The sequence below is a fragment of the Lutjanus erythropterus genome, chromosome 11, assembly GCF_056507025.1.
Source record: "Lutjanus erythropterus isolate fLutEry1 chromosome 11, fLutEry1.hap2, whole genome shotgun sequence".
Taxonomy (NCBI): Eukaryota; Metazoa; Chordata; class Actinopteri; order Lutjaniformes; family Lutjanidae; genus Lutjanus; species Lutjanus erythropterus.
In genome coordinates this window covers 26,119,479-26,131,821 of record NC_139327.1, presented here as the reverse complement: position 1 = coordinate 26,131,821, position 12,343 = coordinate 26,119,479, and the positions used below count along the sequence as shown (strand labels likewise).

Below are 12,343 nucleotides of genomic sequence, written 5' to 3'. Positions count from 1 at the left end.
TCTTGGGTTAACGGTCCCTATGAGGTCAGACAACTCACGTGACTGCAGCATTTGAAACACGTGCAAGATTACACAACAAAACTTTCTCATTTCAGTGGCTTCAGTGCTGGCAAGGAACACTTGAGGAGATTTAATCTGAGCATCAGTTACTACAAAATAAAGTGGTTGCAAAGTATGAGATAACATGACAGGTAATCCACCACAGTGGGCACCATGATTTTATTTATTTATTTATTTATTTATTTTATAACCAGAGTTTTATATGATGAGATGCACATGACGTGGAACAGCATTACAGATTCGGGTTCTCTCTTCAGACCATAATAACCATAACTGTCCTCCCTAAACCCCAGCAATCTGATCCCTGCTCATGTAGTCATAATAGAAAAAAATACAATAAATAAAGAGATTGTGGAAAATGGACAGCTGATGATTCATACAGTCAATATGACAACCTGTACATGTATATATCTATACATTGTTTTATCTACACATGATCTACGTTTACACGGCTGAAGGCATTTACATGGATAGACCCTTACAGGGCCAGTACACAGATATTTACATGAGATATTTCATATCTCCAATACTTTAATCCAGTGATAGATTGCCTTGATTTAAAGTAAGAGATGAGAGGCTGCCAATATTTATAAAACTTCTCTGTGGAACCACACATGGTGAATTCAGTCTTCTCAAGTTCCAGAAATGACATTGACACATCTACTGGTTATCTAGGGTGAGTGATTTTTACATGTAAAAAATTTGGAAAATGGTAAAATTCGATGATGAGCAATTAAAGATGCAAAGGGTATCACATTAGTTTGTCTGCCTTACTCAGGGAAACCAAAGATTGTGATCTGAGTTGATGGGTCTTGAGTCAGTTCCAGTGTCTCTGAAATAAGAACAAAGATTGACCTCCAAATAAACAGATTTAAATGGATCTATGAAATACTTAAAACTGGATGAAGCTGAGGCTCGCACATGATGAGTTTATTGTGCTCAAGGCTGTTCCCAGTTCAGTCTCTCAATGTGTTTTGATCTTATACAGAGCTCGGGGGAGTCACTGTTGACAAAAGATTATATGTAGGATTATATATGTAAATGTAGGACTAAAGGTCCTATATGTCCTTGTTTAAAGTAAGCTAAAGGATAAATACTTGAAATAATTAAGCAGAAGTAGACTGACAGGATAGAATGGGTTATATAATTCCATTAACAGTAATGGATAAATGGCTAAAAAAAAAAAAAAAAAAAAAAAAAAGTCTGATAAAAGTGATGAATAAACAGTTAAAATAGTTTGCTAAAAAGTAATAAATAGCTAAATTAGCTAGCTAAATGTAAAGGATAGGCTAAATGGTTGTAATAATTAGCCAAAGGTAATAAATGAATAGTTTCAAAATAGCTACAGTAAAAGGCTGATAAAAAAAAGGTTGAAATAATTAGCTAATGGAAAAACTGTTAATAGTCAGCTAAAAGTAAGTCTGATGGATAGATGGATGTATATGGATAGATAGATGAAAGAGTTTGATGAAAGCAACACATAAACATCTAAATTAGTTACTTAATTTATAAATTGTTTGACTAGCCAATAGATAAATTGTTGGAATGTAGCCCAAGTAAAAGTAAAAAGGCTATTTAAATAGCTAGTGGATAAATTGTGAAATAGTTAAAAGTAACAGAACAGTTTAAATATTTAGCTGACAATAATGTATAAACAGTTAAAATAGTCACATGTATGTGATAAATAGTTGATACACATTGCAATAGTTAGCTAACAGTAACTGATATGGTTAAAATGGGTGGAAATTAAGAAGGATGGTAGTTTTCGCGCCTTCTGCAGCTGTTGCATCTTAAGAAAGCAATATTTATTTTAATTGGCACCTTCTTTTATCCCCAGGCTTTATTTTCTGTTATGAGAAATGTCTGTCTTCTGTTAACACATTGGAGGGAGGTGGAGGAAAAAATATGATTTATTGTTGCAGATGCTGATGTTTCTTAAACTGTGATGAACAGCTCTGAGAACCAACCCTCACCTGGTAACAATTACTGAACATGAATTACCTCAGAGTTCTTTGCACACACTTTCATGAACATTAAAAGGTGCATACAGACAAAAAGAAGCTACATACATGGAAAAAAATGACTGCTCCTACACACGTTCAGTTTTGATCCTGATCTCTCTTTTGAGGTGTCTTGCATTTGGTAATAAGTCAGTTATAACATTCGTTTAACATTAAAGCACATCTTACACCAATAAGAAACGTTGCTTTACTGTAACCTATTGTCAAGTTTATCTCTCAGTCAATCAACTCCAAAAGGATACTTCAAATATTACCAAAATATATTCACAGATTTAGTGGAGATTCATTGGAAAAGAAATGCTGTAAACAGTTTTGAAACATTCCAAAATAGGGGCGTCAGCGTCCGTCATCTGCAGTTTAATAGATTCATCAGTTCAGGACAGAGCCTGAGGCCTGTGCAAAGTCATCTCAAATACCTGAGTACAGCGATGTTATCTAAAAATGAAAAAAATAATTTGATTTTATGTGTTACTCTAAAGTTGGAAATATTAACCGGTTAATCTGAATTTGTTTTCCCTGTTGTCACAAAATTCATTAAGCAGCAGCCAAGAAGTGCAGATATATCATGAGACAATATATTCTCGAAATGCTGGCTCTAGGATACATCCCTTAGAATTTTGAGCATTCATTCCTAAACAGGGGATCACAAAATACAAAATCACAAGATACAGATATCTCATGGGCCATTATGAATCACATGCCTGTGAATCAGTGTCACCCTAAACCCTCTCTCTTCCCCTTTCCTGTCGTAACTTAAGCTTTCCTAGAAAAAACAAAGAAAAAAGGCCCAAAAATGGCAGAAGCAGAAAATTAGTCATCAGGGGTTGTCAAGAAACTGAGAAACAATGTAAAAGCAAATAAAAACACCAAACATTTTAATAAAAGACACTGTTTATTGACTTGCTTGTTTGCCATTTTATGGAAAGAGCACACAATGTAACAACAGTGTAATAATTTAAACACTATATAAATAAAAACATGATTTGGAGGAAATGTGTTTCTCTGTCAGTTTTGATGGAGAATAAAACACTTTGGGCGCAAATGATAAGGAACAGAGTGACAGGAGTGTAGTGTCATTGTAATAACAGTAAGTAAAGCTGTTAGCAGTGAAGAAACAGAAATGACAATCTGTGTCTAAAAAGACTGATGGTAACTTCAAATGTTTTTTTTCGTTATTCCTTAAAAATCAATTTTTGTTTTACATAAACAATAGCTTTTCTCAGACTAAATTAATCTCTAAATAGAGCTGATACCAGGCCATAACTTTACTTTGTAGACAACTAACTATTTCTCATAGATGGCAGCCAAATATTTTGCAGGACATCTTTGCAGCCCTTCCCAAAAACTTACTAAAGAACTAGAAAATGTACATTGTACCATCACATAACAGGGGTAATAGCTAACTCTGGTGTAATTTGTAATATATGAATGCTGGGCAAAGTCCTCATTCGGATCCAGAAGTCTAGAGCCGTGCATCATCATAAGCAGTTATTTTTCATTTATCAAAAAAAAACCAAAAAAAAACCCACTGTTTTACTTAGTTGCCGCTTCCTGTTCAGAAATACAACCCCAGTTCCAAAAACGTTGGTGCTGACTTCACTTGAATACCTTAAAAAGATCAGCTATTTCATGTTCAAACTGATAAGCTTTTCTGTAAGGAGCATGTTTACTACTGTGATACGTCACCTTTTCTTTTGAAAACACTCACTAATCATTTGGGAACTGAGCCTGCTAATTGTAGTTTTAAAATTTAAATTCTATCTTATTTCTGCTTGTTATACGATTTCAAGTAGTCTAGTATCTGCACTATTTTACTATGAGGCGTTGTAATGCATGCAGAATGTGTCTTGACATTGTCTTGCTGAAATCAGCTGGGATGTCTCTGAAAAAGACGTCTGAATGGCAGCGTATGTTTCTCCAAAACCTGTATGTCCCTTTCAGCATCAATGGGGCAGATGTGACCAACACTCTTTCATACCATCACAGGTGCTTAAAAACCTTTGCACATCATTGCGTTCTGTTTTTATAACAGTTTACTCCAAACTGTCCAAACTTTTTTGGAACTGGGGTTTTATATGTAGGGAAATCTGACTTTTCTTTCTCTTCAAGAAATGTACCTATTAAATTAAGCTGCTCTGACAACACTTGGTAAGGTTTTTGTCACACCTCCTGTATTTTTTGGTATTTTAACACCAGATATTAGCTAAATCAACAAGGGCTTCTCTGTATCACCACTAATGCTAATGCTTTTACTTTGAAAAGTTAATAGTTACTTCTAACTGTTACAGAAAAATCTTAAAGTAGCATTGTGGAGGATAAGCTGTTAACCTGAAAGTATTACGTTTTGGTATCAGTGGAAAAAGGTTTGGCATAGAGTTCCCACATTTGGATCTGCCTGTCATTGAATTTTTAATTTAATTTTCATACTATAAAATGGGCGTACATGGGCAAACCAAGATTGCACTGATGCAGCTGGTGTTTTTTTCCTAAATGTTCAGCAGTTATAAAATCCTTAACTTAATTTGATCATTTAATTAAATGGGGTTGGTGTGGGGACACCAGTGTCGTAATTTCCTCGTGAAGTATTTGGTAATCATGTAGAAGAGCTGAGGGTGGAAGCACTTATGTAAGTGTTGTTGAATATGTCTGTGAGTTGCAACATTACCAAAGTTAAGGCACTGCTGTGTATCTGTGTGTGTGTGTGTGTGTGTGTGTGTGTGTGTGTGTGTGTGTGTGTGTGTGTGTGTGTGTGTGTGTGTGTGTGTGTCTCTGTGTGTGTGTTTGGATGTTCCTTGAGTGTGGATCAAACTTCAATCCACTTCTGTAAGGCCACAGGGTCTCCTGAACTCTTGCCCTCGCTCGTGAATCCACTTGTTTGACACTGAAAAAAAAAAAACAGAAAACATACACGTGACGACCAAAAACTGCTGAGCCAGTGGAGGAAAAACTCTATTACAATAAAAAGACAGCAGCACTGCCAAAATCTTCCATGCCAGCATGTGGTAAAAGCATTGCTCTGGTACAGCTTTACTTTAAATGTGTTTCTAATAGAACCTGAAACCTGAAGATGTTGAATCTCTTCATCGCTTCAGAACAGGATGAATTCATGCCCTCACCATATATTTTACTTTAAACTGCCCAGGCTGATGTTTTTAAGTGTACATTTATTTGGACTATTTCCTCAGTAGAAAAGAGCTGTCTCAGTTATCTTTAATTTGTCAGCATTGTGCCACAGAATGCCTACAGTTTAAATTTGCTCTTTTTAGTGCCACATTTTTAGTTGTGACCTGGCTAGTCGGACAAAACAGGAGAGGAGGAGGGATTGCTGACATTTTTTCTACAGTTTGTGTAATGACACTGATCATTATTTGAACATCTTGCTCTTGAGCTGAAAACAGAATTGTCAGTGTTCATCATTACTCTGTATAACAATATTCATGGAGATCTGAATATTCCTATCAATAAAAATAATGACTACAAAGGAGTTCTTGAATTTGCTGGCCAGCTTTGAATTTACTCATCGCACATCAGCATGGTAACATTCTACATCTGGTAAAAATAACAGATGATGCTGACAATGTTTCTCTATCAGAATGGCCTGTTTCTGATCATCACTGTCCCCTTTTTGATGCTGGGGAATTTTTATTTAACAAGAGATTCATGGGTGGCCAGGCTGGAGTGAAGTTCTGTCATACCATGAAATAATTTGTGTCACACAGGTATGACTGCTCTTTACATACACAGCCCTTAATGGGAAAGGACCAAGTTACATTTCTAACTCCCTTATTCCCTGTTTACTTTCAAGAAACAATGTGATCATCTGCAGCTGCCTTACAGCTGCAGCCAAAAGAAAACTGAGGATACAGTGTTTGTCAGTTACGCCAAAAAGCTTTGGAACACACTACCTGTAGATAAAGAAGCCAGCCTGCTAAATATTTTTTAAAAGAAAGCTATTAATGTATCTCTCCACTTTAGCCTTTATCCAGCGCTGACTTAACTGCTTTGCATTTTGCTTCAAACTTGTGCACTGCTGTTCTAAAATGCTGTATCTTCTGTAATCTTATACATTCTGTACACTCTATTTTTAGCTTTATTTTTTTGTATTAATATTATCTCAGTTGGTTTTATTTTCCATCTTATGTTATGCATTCTATTTTTATCTTACTTACCCATATGAAGATGCATTCTATGTATTTTTATTTTTACATGTGGATTTTATAATGTTCATTCTATATCTTTTAATGTGAGACACTTGGCACATGTAATGTATTTTATTATGAGGCACTTTGGGCTGCATTTCTTCTATGAAATATTCTATACAAATAAGGTTTATTATTATTATAATGGAGTCAATTATCACAAAACATATGCGTGTCAGCATTTGCATTTTTTCTCAATAATAAGTCAAAAGCTGTTAAAACTGCTGTGCTTGTAAATCCATTAAAAAGTGTGTGACAATGATCCCACAGTAAAACATAACTGTGCAAAATGCCTTGTTTTTGTCCTGTCTCTGCCTGTTAGTCATTATTCATGACACCAATGTGCAGTCTAATAAAAAAATAAAATTAAATAAAATAAATTACTTCTTTGTGACACCAAGCTTCTTCTCTGTAGACTACATTGCCAAGGCAGGGAAAATTTCGAATGAGAATGATTTTAATGCTAAACATTTTGTAAAATGGCTACAATAACTTGTATATGCAGTACAACATGTTGGCTGATGCATGATGGTATTTGCTTGTAGAAGTGGTTTCTTAAAAACTTATCAAACAAGGACGTGGATGCCAGATATGTGACACTGTTACCAAACCACAATAATCCCCAGTTCCCAGTCTTCTCCTTCTAGGAACATTTCTGTCAAGGCTAACATTTCTTTATTAGAGAATAGGGGAAACCTTGGATAGTGACCAGAACATCTTCTCTGGGCTGACTGAACTGATAAACAGTCTTAAATTTCCCTCTTAACTAAATCTGTAACAAGCTGAGGTTGTAGATAAAGGAACTACACATGATGTTCCTGATTCTATCTAACAGCTTCGTTCCACTGGACACGTCTGTGTCTGGTTGCAGCGCCACAACAGCCACCAAAACCGATAGCGGCTGTCCTACACAATGTACTGCATTACGGCCTGAATACACAGAGCTGCACAGAGCAGATCAAATGGACAGGAAGTTCACCCAGGAAGAGCATTGAGAATTTAGGCAAAACGCTCCCCTTATTCCCCCTAATTTCATTTAATTTTATTATTTTATTGTTTGAATTAGACAGTGTAAGAGAGGCACTAACCGGCCATCAGATAACTCTAAGAGTTCAGACTGCTGGCCCAATTTTTTTTTCACATATCCAGATTGATTTTATAAAGTCTGCACAGAAAAAAAAAACTTTGGCTTTGAGCGGCCAGAGCGAACCACCTCCAAATGTTTCTGGGATCTGCATTTCATGCGTTTTTTTTTAACAGTGCAGACTTTCTAAAAATCAATCTGAATACGCCAAAAACAGATTAGAGCTGGTAGTCTAAACAATCATTTAAACTGATTGTGTGTCATCTGCTGAAGGTTTTTAAATGGGAGGCCAATGATTTTATTTTAGTTTTTATAACATTCTGTAGCTTCCCAGTAAGTATCCATGTTTTAGTGTCAGATGGATAATGGATGACAGTGAAACACAAAATTAAAACTTGCACAAACTGCGCAGCCCGAATTTGCTTATGCTCTTACCAAATAATGCTAATTTTATAAGCTCAATTTCCGTCAAAATGTAGCTTTTTTTCTAATCCCACTTAATGTACCAATACCTAATTGTGATGAATCTGAATTTAGACTCACCCCATTTACTCCCTACTAAGACGGGACAAGCCGCGTGCCTGGTCCTGTAGTCTCCCTCTCCGCTCTTGAACAGATTGTACCAGAAGACTGCCGTCCCCTGTAGAGAAATGACACAAACAAATTTATGGTAATAGGAGGAATGTGACGAGAAATATGCTGAAATAAAACAGACCTGGAGAAGAATTGGTTTCATGTTGTGAGCAGTTTATTGCACAACTACAATGACTCATATGTTCCTCAAACAGACTTTTGGTGGCTTGACAACTATGCTATTGCGTCCCACACTGGCACAAAGTCACAGCAGAATGGATGCAGAAGAAATCCGAGGAGCTACTGTGTGCAATTACTGATAGGCAAGAAACGTGATATAAGTGGTTAACTCTACACTCAACCAGCACATCTAAGATTTGGGCTGATGACGGGAGAGAACGTCCTGCGCTGACTGATCATTTTCAAAGCTACAACACAAACACTGCATGAACGATGATTTTCACTTTTCACATCAGCAATCCAGAGGTCGGTTGGTGGTACTGACCGTAGACAGCACATCTGAACTCACCGCTGTTATTGATTATTTCTTGTACTCAAATGGGGTCACATTTACATTTGTTCATGAGAAGATTTCACATGAATGGCCCTCCTCCAAAATGCAAACTGTCTGAAAGCTCCGAGTTCATGAGTCGCGCACAAGACTTCAAACATGTTCGTGTGTAACATTTGAAGGCAGCATTGTTGCACAAATTGACCAATTTTGATCGACCAAATATAACCTTGTAAGAATAATCAAGTAGTTTTCATGGTTTCCTTAATAAAGTGAAAAGACAATAAAGACAATGAAATCCAATAAGTCTTAAAAATTTAGTTAAATGTCCCACATGTAAACAATCTGGGGGCCTATTTTGAAAAAATAAAGGTATCAGTCCAATCAAATCAACCTGAAACACCAAAAACTTTAGATATACCTCAGAGATGTTGATTTTCATCTTTCATCTTTCATTAATTTTGCACACAACTGAAATACACACTCTCAACACACTGTGACATGGTGCTCATAACACTTTATCTTCACACACATTCACTCATACGTGCAAACAGGGACACACTCTTCTTTCACCTTTCTAGGCCAGATTGCTGCTCCGAAGTCAGGGAATACTGTGGCGCCTCCAGCCTCAACATCACTCATCTGAGAAAAGAAGACAAAGTGGTTGGAGACGTCTTCTGAAATTTGTGAAGGAATACACTCAGGAATTCACCAATCCTCAAAGGGTGATTTTGTTACGCAACACATCTGAGTTTGTGGCTAAAGAAACATTTGTTTTACTTTTCAAAGCAACATGTTAAATGTATACTCAAAATAAAACTTGCTAGTAAGATATACTTTGATTTAAAGTGACAGAAATGCAAAAATAATGAAAATAATAATTTATGTGTATACATTCATAAATACCAATGGATGCCAATTAGCTGAAAAATCAAATTTTGAAAGATTTTATGTTGTTAGAAAAAAATATAGAAAAAAACGCCTCATGAGTGGTATATGATAAAACAAACAAAGTCATGTGAAGGTCCTGCAAAAATTAAGCTGTACAAAATCTCAAGTTACGCATCTTTAAACAACAGTGGAGTATAAGAAAGTTGCTAAGTGCACTAAAACAAGGAAAGACAAGACAGAATGAAGTGTTTGGAAACAAGAAAAAGAAAAGGAAACATGGTCTTCCTTTAAACTGACCTTTCAGCTGTTCCACATAACATTTCCAAAGTTAATAGGCTGTGATGATCAGCCACGTCCCATAACGCATCTGTTTCTCCAAGACTCAAACATGTTTACTGATCTGCAGTGATGGTCCACTATCTAAAATATGTACTGTCGCTGTGTGACGTTTTTTTCCTTTACCGTTTTTTTTAAGTGTCATACTAAATATGCACTGGACACTATTGAACAGTTGTTACAAATAAATTTATTTGTAATGCCCTGTTTTGATACATGCATTTAAATGCTTTATATATGTTTATTTTTTGTAGTATTTACTGTTACTTAGATATGATTTCCCATCAAGGGTTTCATTGTATTTTGCCCTGTTAGACCGTTTTATCCTGTACGTATCTAATGAGCAACTTGAAGGAGCATCGTGTAAAATGTGGCCACCTGTCGAAAGGAACTCCAAATGCACAGGGGGCTGCATATCACAAGGGTAACCACTAACTGAACTGGGTTGATTTACAGCGGTTCCAACCAGGATTCTGACTCCGAGGGAGATGAGGGCGGCAGGCGGGCACAGGAGAGGTGTGAAGCGGAGAGGAGAGAGGGGGAGGTCGGACATCGGAGAAGCTGCAGGGTGTCGGAATATTTTCACATCTAACATGATAGATTAAGAATTAATTTTAACCAAACAGGAGTCTGTGAATTTTGGGACAGAGTACAGACAAACAAAGTCTTCTGGCTCAGTTTTGTTTTGTTTCTGTCCAGTTTGAAGTGTCTTTTATAAGCAAGCTTGTCTGAGTTAAGTAAAAGAGAGAAACTTGAATTCAGGAGGTGTACAGTATATCATGGACAATATTTGTAAAAATATTTACTTTCTTGACACGTTGTTTATTTTGTTTATTTATTAAACTACAAAAAGCTCAGCGAGCTGGTGAAAGAAGCAACCCCGCCGCTTGCATGCATCTCTCAGCTGAATCTATGAGGGTCTCGGTGTATCGTCTCTTGAGACACAAAGTGGTATCACTAGACAGGACGGACTGGGGATAGCTGGTTAGCATGCTAACACAGACACAGACGTCTTTGACATCACGCATATGTGTTAACATTCTATTGATAATGTTAGTTCAGCAGGTTTTTAATGTTTTAAAACTAATACAAGGAGCTGTCATATCTGTGGACAAAAACAGTAGTGTAATAACTTCAAAATATAATGTCCAAAACAAAATGATCTAACAAAATCTCTCATAAAGTATTAAATTAAGATGGTTTCATAACTGGGTCAAAACTCCTTGTGGTAGCTTTAAGTTAAAATTCAGGCCATATTTTACACAATGCTCCTTAATTGTAATAATTGTAATTGTAATAATTAAAAAAAAACCCAAACAACATTCAGGTACATACCTCATTCGAATACTTTTGCTTTTTGGGTATCATTTTATTCTGTTTGGCCCAGTGTTAGCAGGGGTAAAATAAAGAGTGGCAGGCTTCTACATCAGTGTGTTAATGGGGGAATATCCAACACAACTCTCCACAACATGTACTGGAACTGATTGACAGAAACACTTCACTGTTAGATATTTATCCAGTGCCATTTTTAGAGCATTATTTCTAATTCTTGATTTTGAACTACGGGACTTTAACACCACACTAGAGGCCAATTAGTGAGACTATCAAAGTCAATCAATCCAAGTCCAAGATTGAACCAGAGCTTATGCATATGCCCATGAAACTACAACAAAAGGAGGATGGAGCGCAGATTTCAGGTGACTACCACGACCCGCCTTCAAGCAACGGCGACTGGATGCACGTACTTACGTAGTTCAAAAAAGTCGCCACACGATTTCCAGTGCCTAATCTTTTGAAAGCATCAGGCTCATCTTTCTACAAAGATAAAATTCAAAAGTGAAAATACATGATTAAAACACAGCTCACTCCCACACACGTGTACTTACGTAGTTTAGGAACGTAGCAAGTCTATTTCCGTCGGCCTTGAGGAGGCTGTCAAAAGGGCGCTGCAACAGATGTTTAAAACGTTTAACCCATCATCAAAAAGACTCACACTAGGAGCCCGCCACAAAGGGCACTAACTACACTCAATCATACAAAATCTATTACTATCTGTCAGAAAATTACTTAAATTACTGAATTACATTTGTCATCTCAGTTTAAAATATTAGCTAAAAACAAATAATGCACATATAGATATAAAGATAACAAACAGCACTTCTCAATTAATCACAAAGCTGCTTATTTGTTTTAGGGGTATCCACAGAGGACAATGGTCATTAATCATCTCCCATCATTTTGTACAGTCTTAACCTCAAGTGAGTGATTTAGCAACACTGCAATGACCTTTTGTATTACATATCAATTTGCAGCAAAACCTCAGACAGCTGGTCATGCAGTGCAGAGTGCACACAGCTATAGATTACATAAAACTCACAGAAGGTTGCCAAATACAACACAGAGAGGGAACATAGCTCATAGTTAAAGCTAAAGGTCAGAGACATTTAAAGATACTTCAGGTGGAGGAGAGCGTACGAAGGGTGGTCAGTGTGACTGGGTTAGTCAAAGGGAGGCTGTGAGGGAGGAACTTAAGATAATACTTAACCATATGAAGCCCAACATATCAAATAACTGTCAAATAAGTTACATTTTTTAAAACTTTAATGCTAATTCCATCTTTTTTCCTATATACTTTACATATTTGATATTTTGTTTGTATTATATTTGT

The 12,343-nt window shown here is 36.4% G+C and overlaps 1 protein-coding gene across 3 annotated transcripts in view; it reads right to left on the bottom strand.

The window, feature by feature from the left end:
- Positions 1 to 4,471: 4,471 nt before the first annotated feature.
- p4ha2 (procollagen-proline, 2-oxoglutarate 4-dioxygenase (proline 4-hydroxylase), alpha polypeptide 2) overlaps positions 4,472 to 12,343 on the bottom strand; it is a 41,428-nt gene continuing 33,556 nt past the window's right edge. Inside the window, exons 12-16 of one of the 3 annotated variants that reach the window (XM_084729824.1) lie at positions 11,562 to 11,621; positions 11,425 to 11,490; positions 9,022 to 9,090; positions 7,908 to 8,004; positions 4,472 to 4,962 (exon numbers count right to left, since the gene is read on the bottom strand). In XM_084729824.1, the coding sequence (XP_084585950.1) occupies positions 4,892 to 4,962; positions 7,908 to 8,004; positions 9,022 to 9,090; positions 11,425 to 11,490; positions 11,562 to 11,621 (363 nt within the window). In that variant the 3' untranslated portion in view covers positions 4,472 to 4,891. The remainder of the gene's footprint in view (positions 4,963 to 7,907; positions 8,005 to 9,021; positions 9,091 to 11,424; positions 11,491 to 11,561; positions 11,622 to 12,343) is intronic. The other 2 variants (XM_084729827.1, XM_084729826.1) reach the window with 2 other exon arrangements.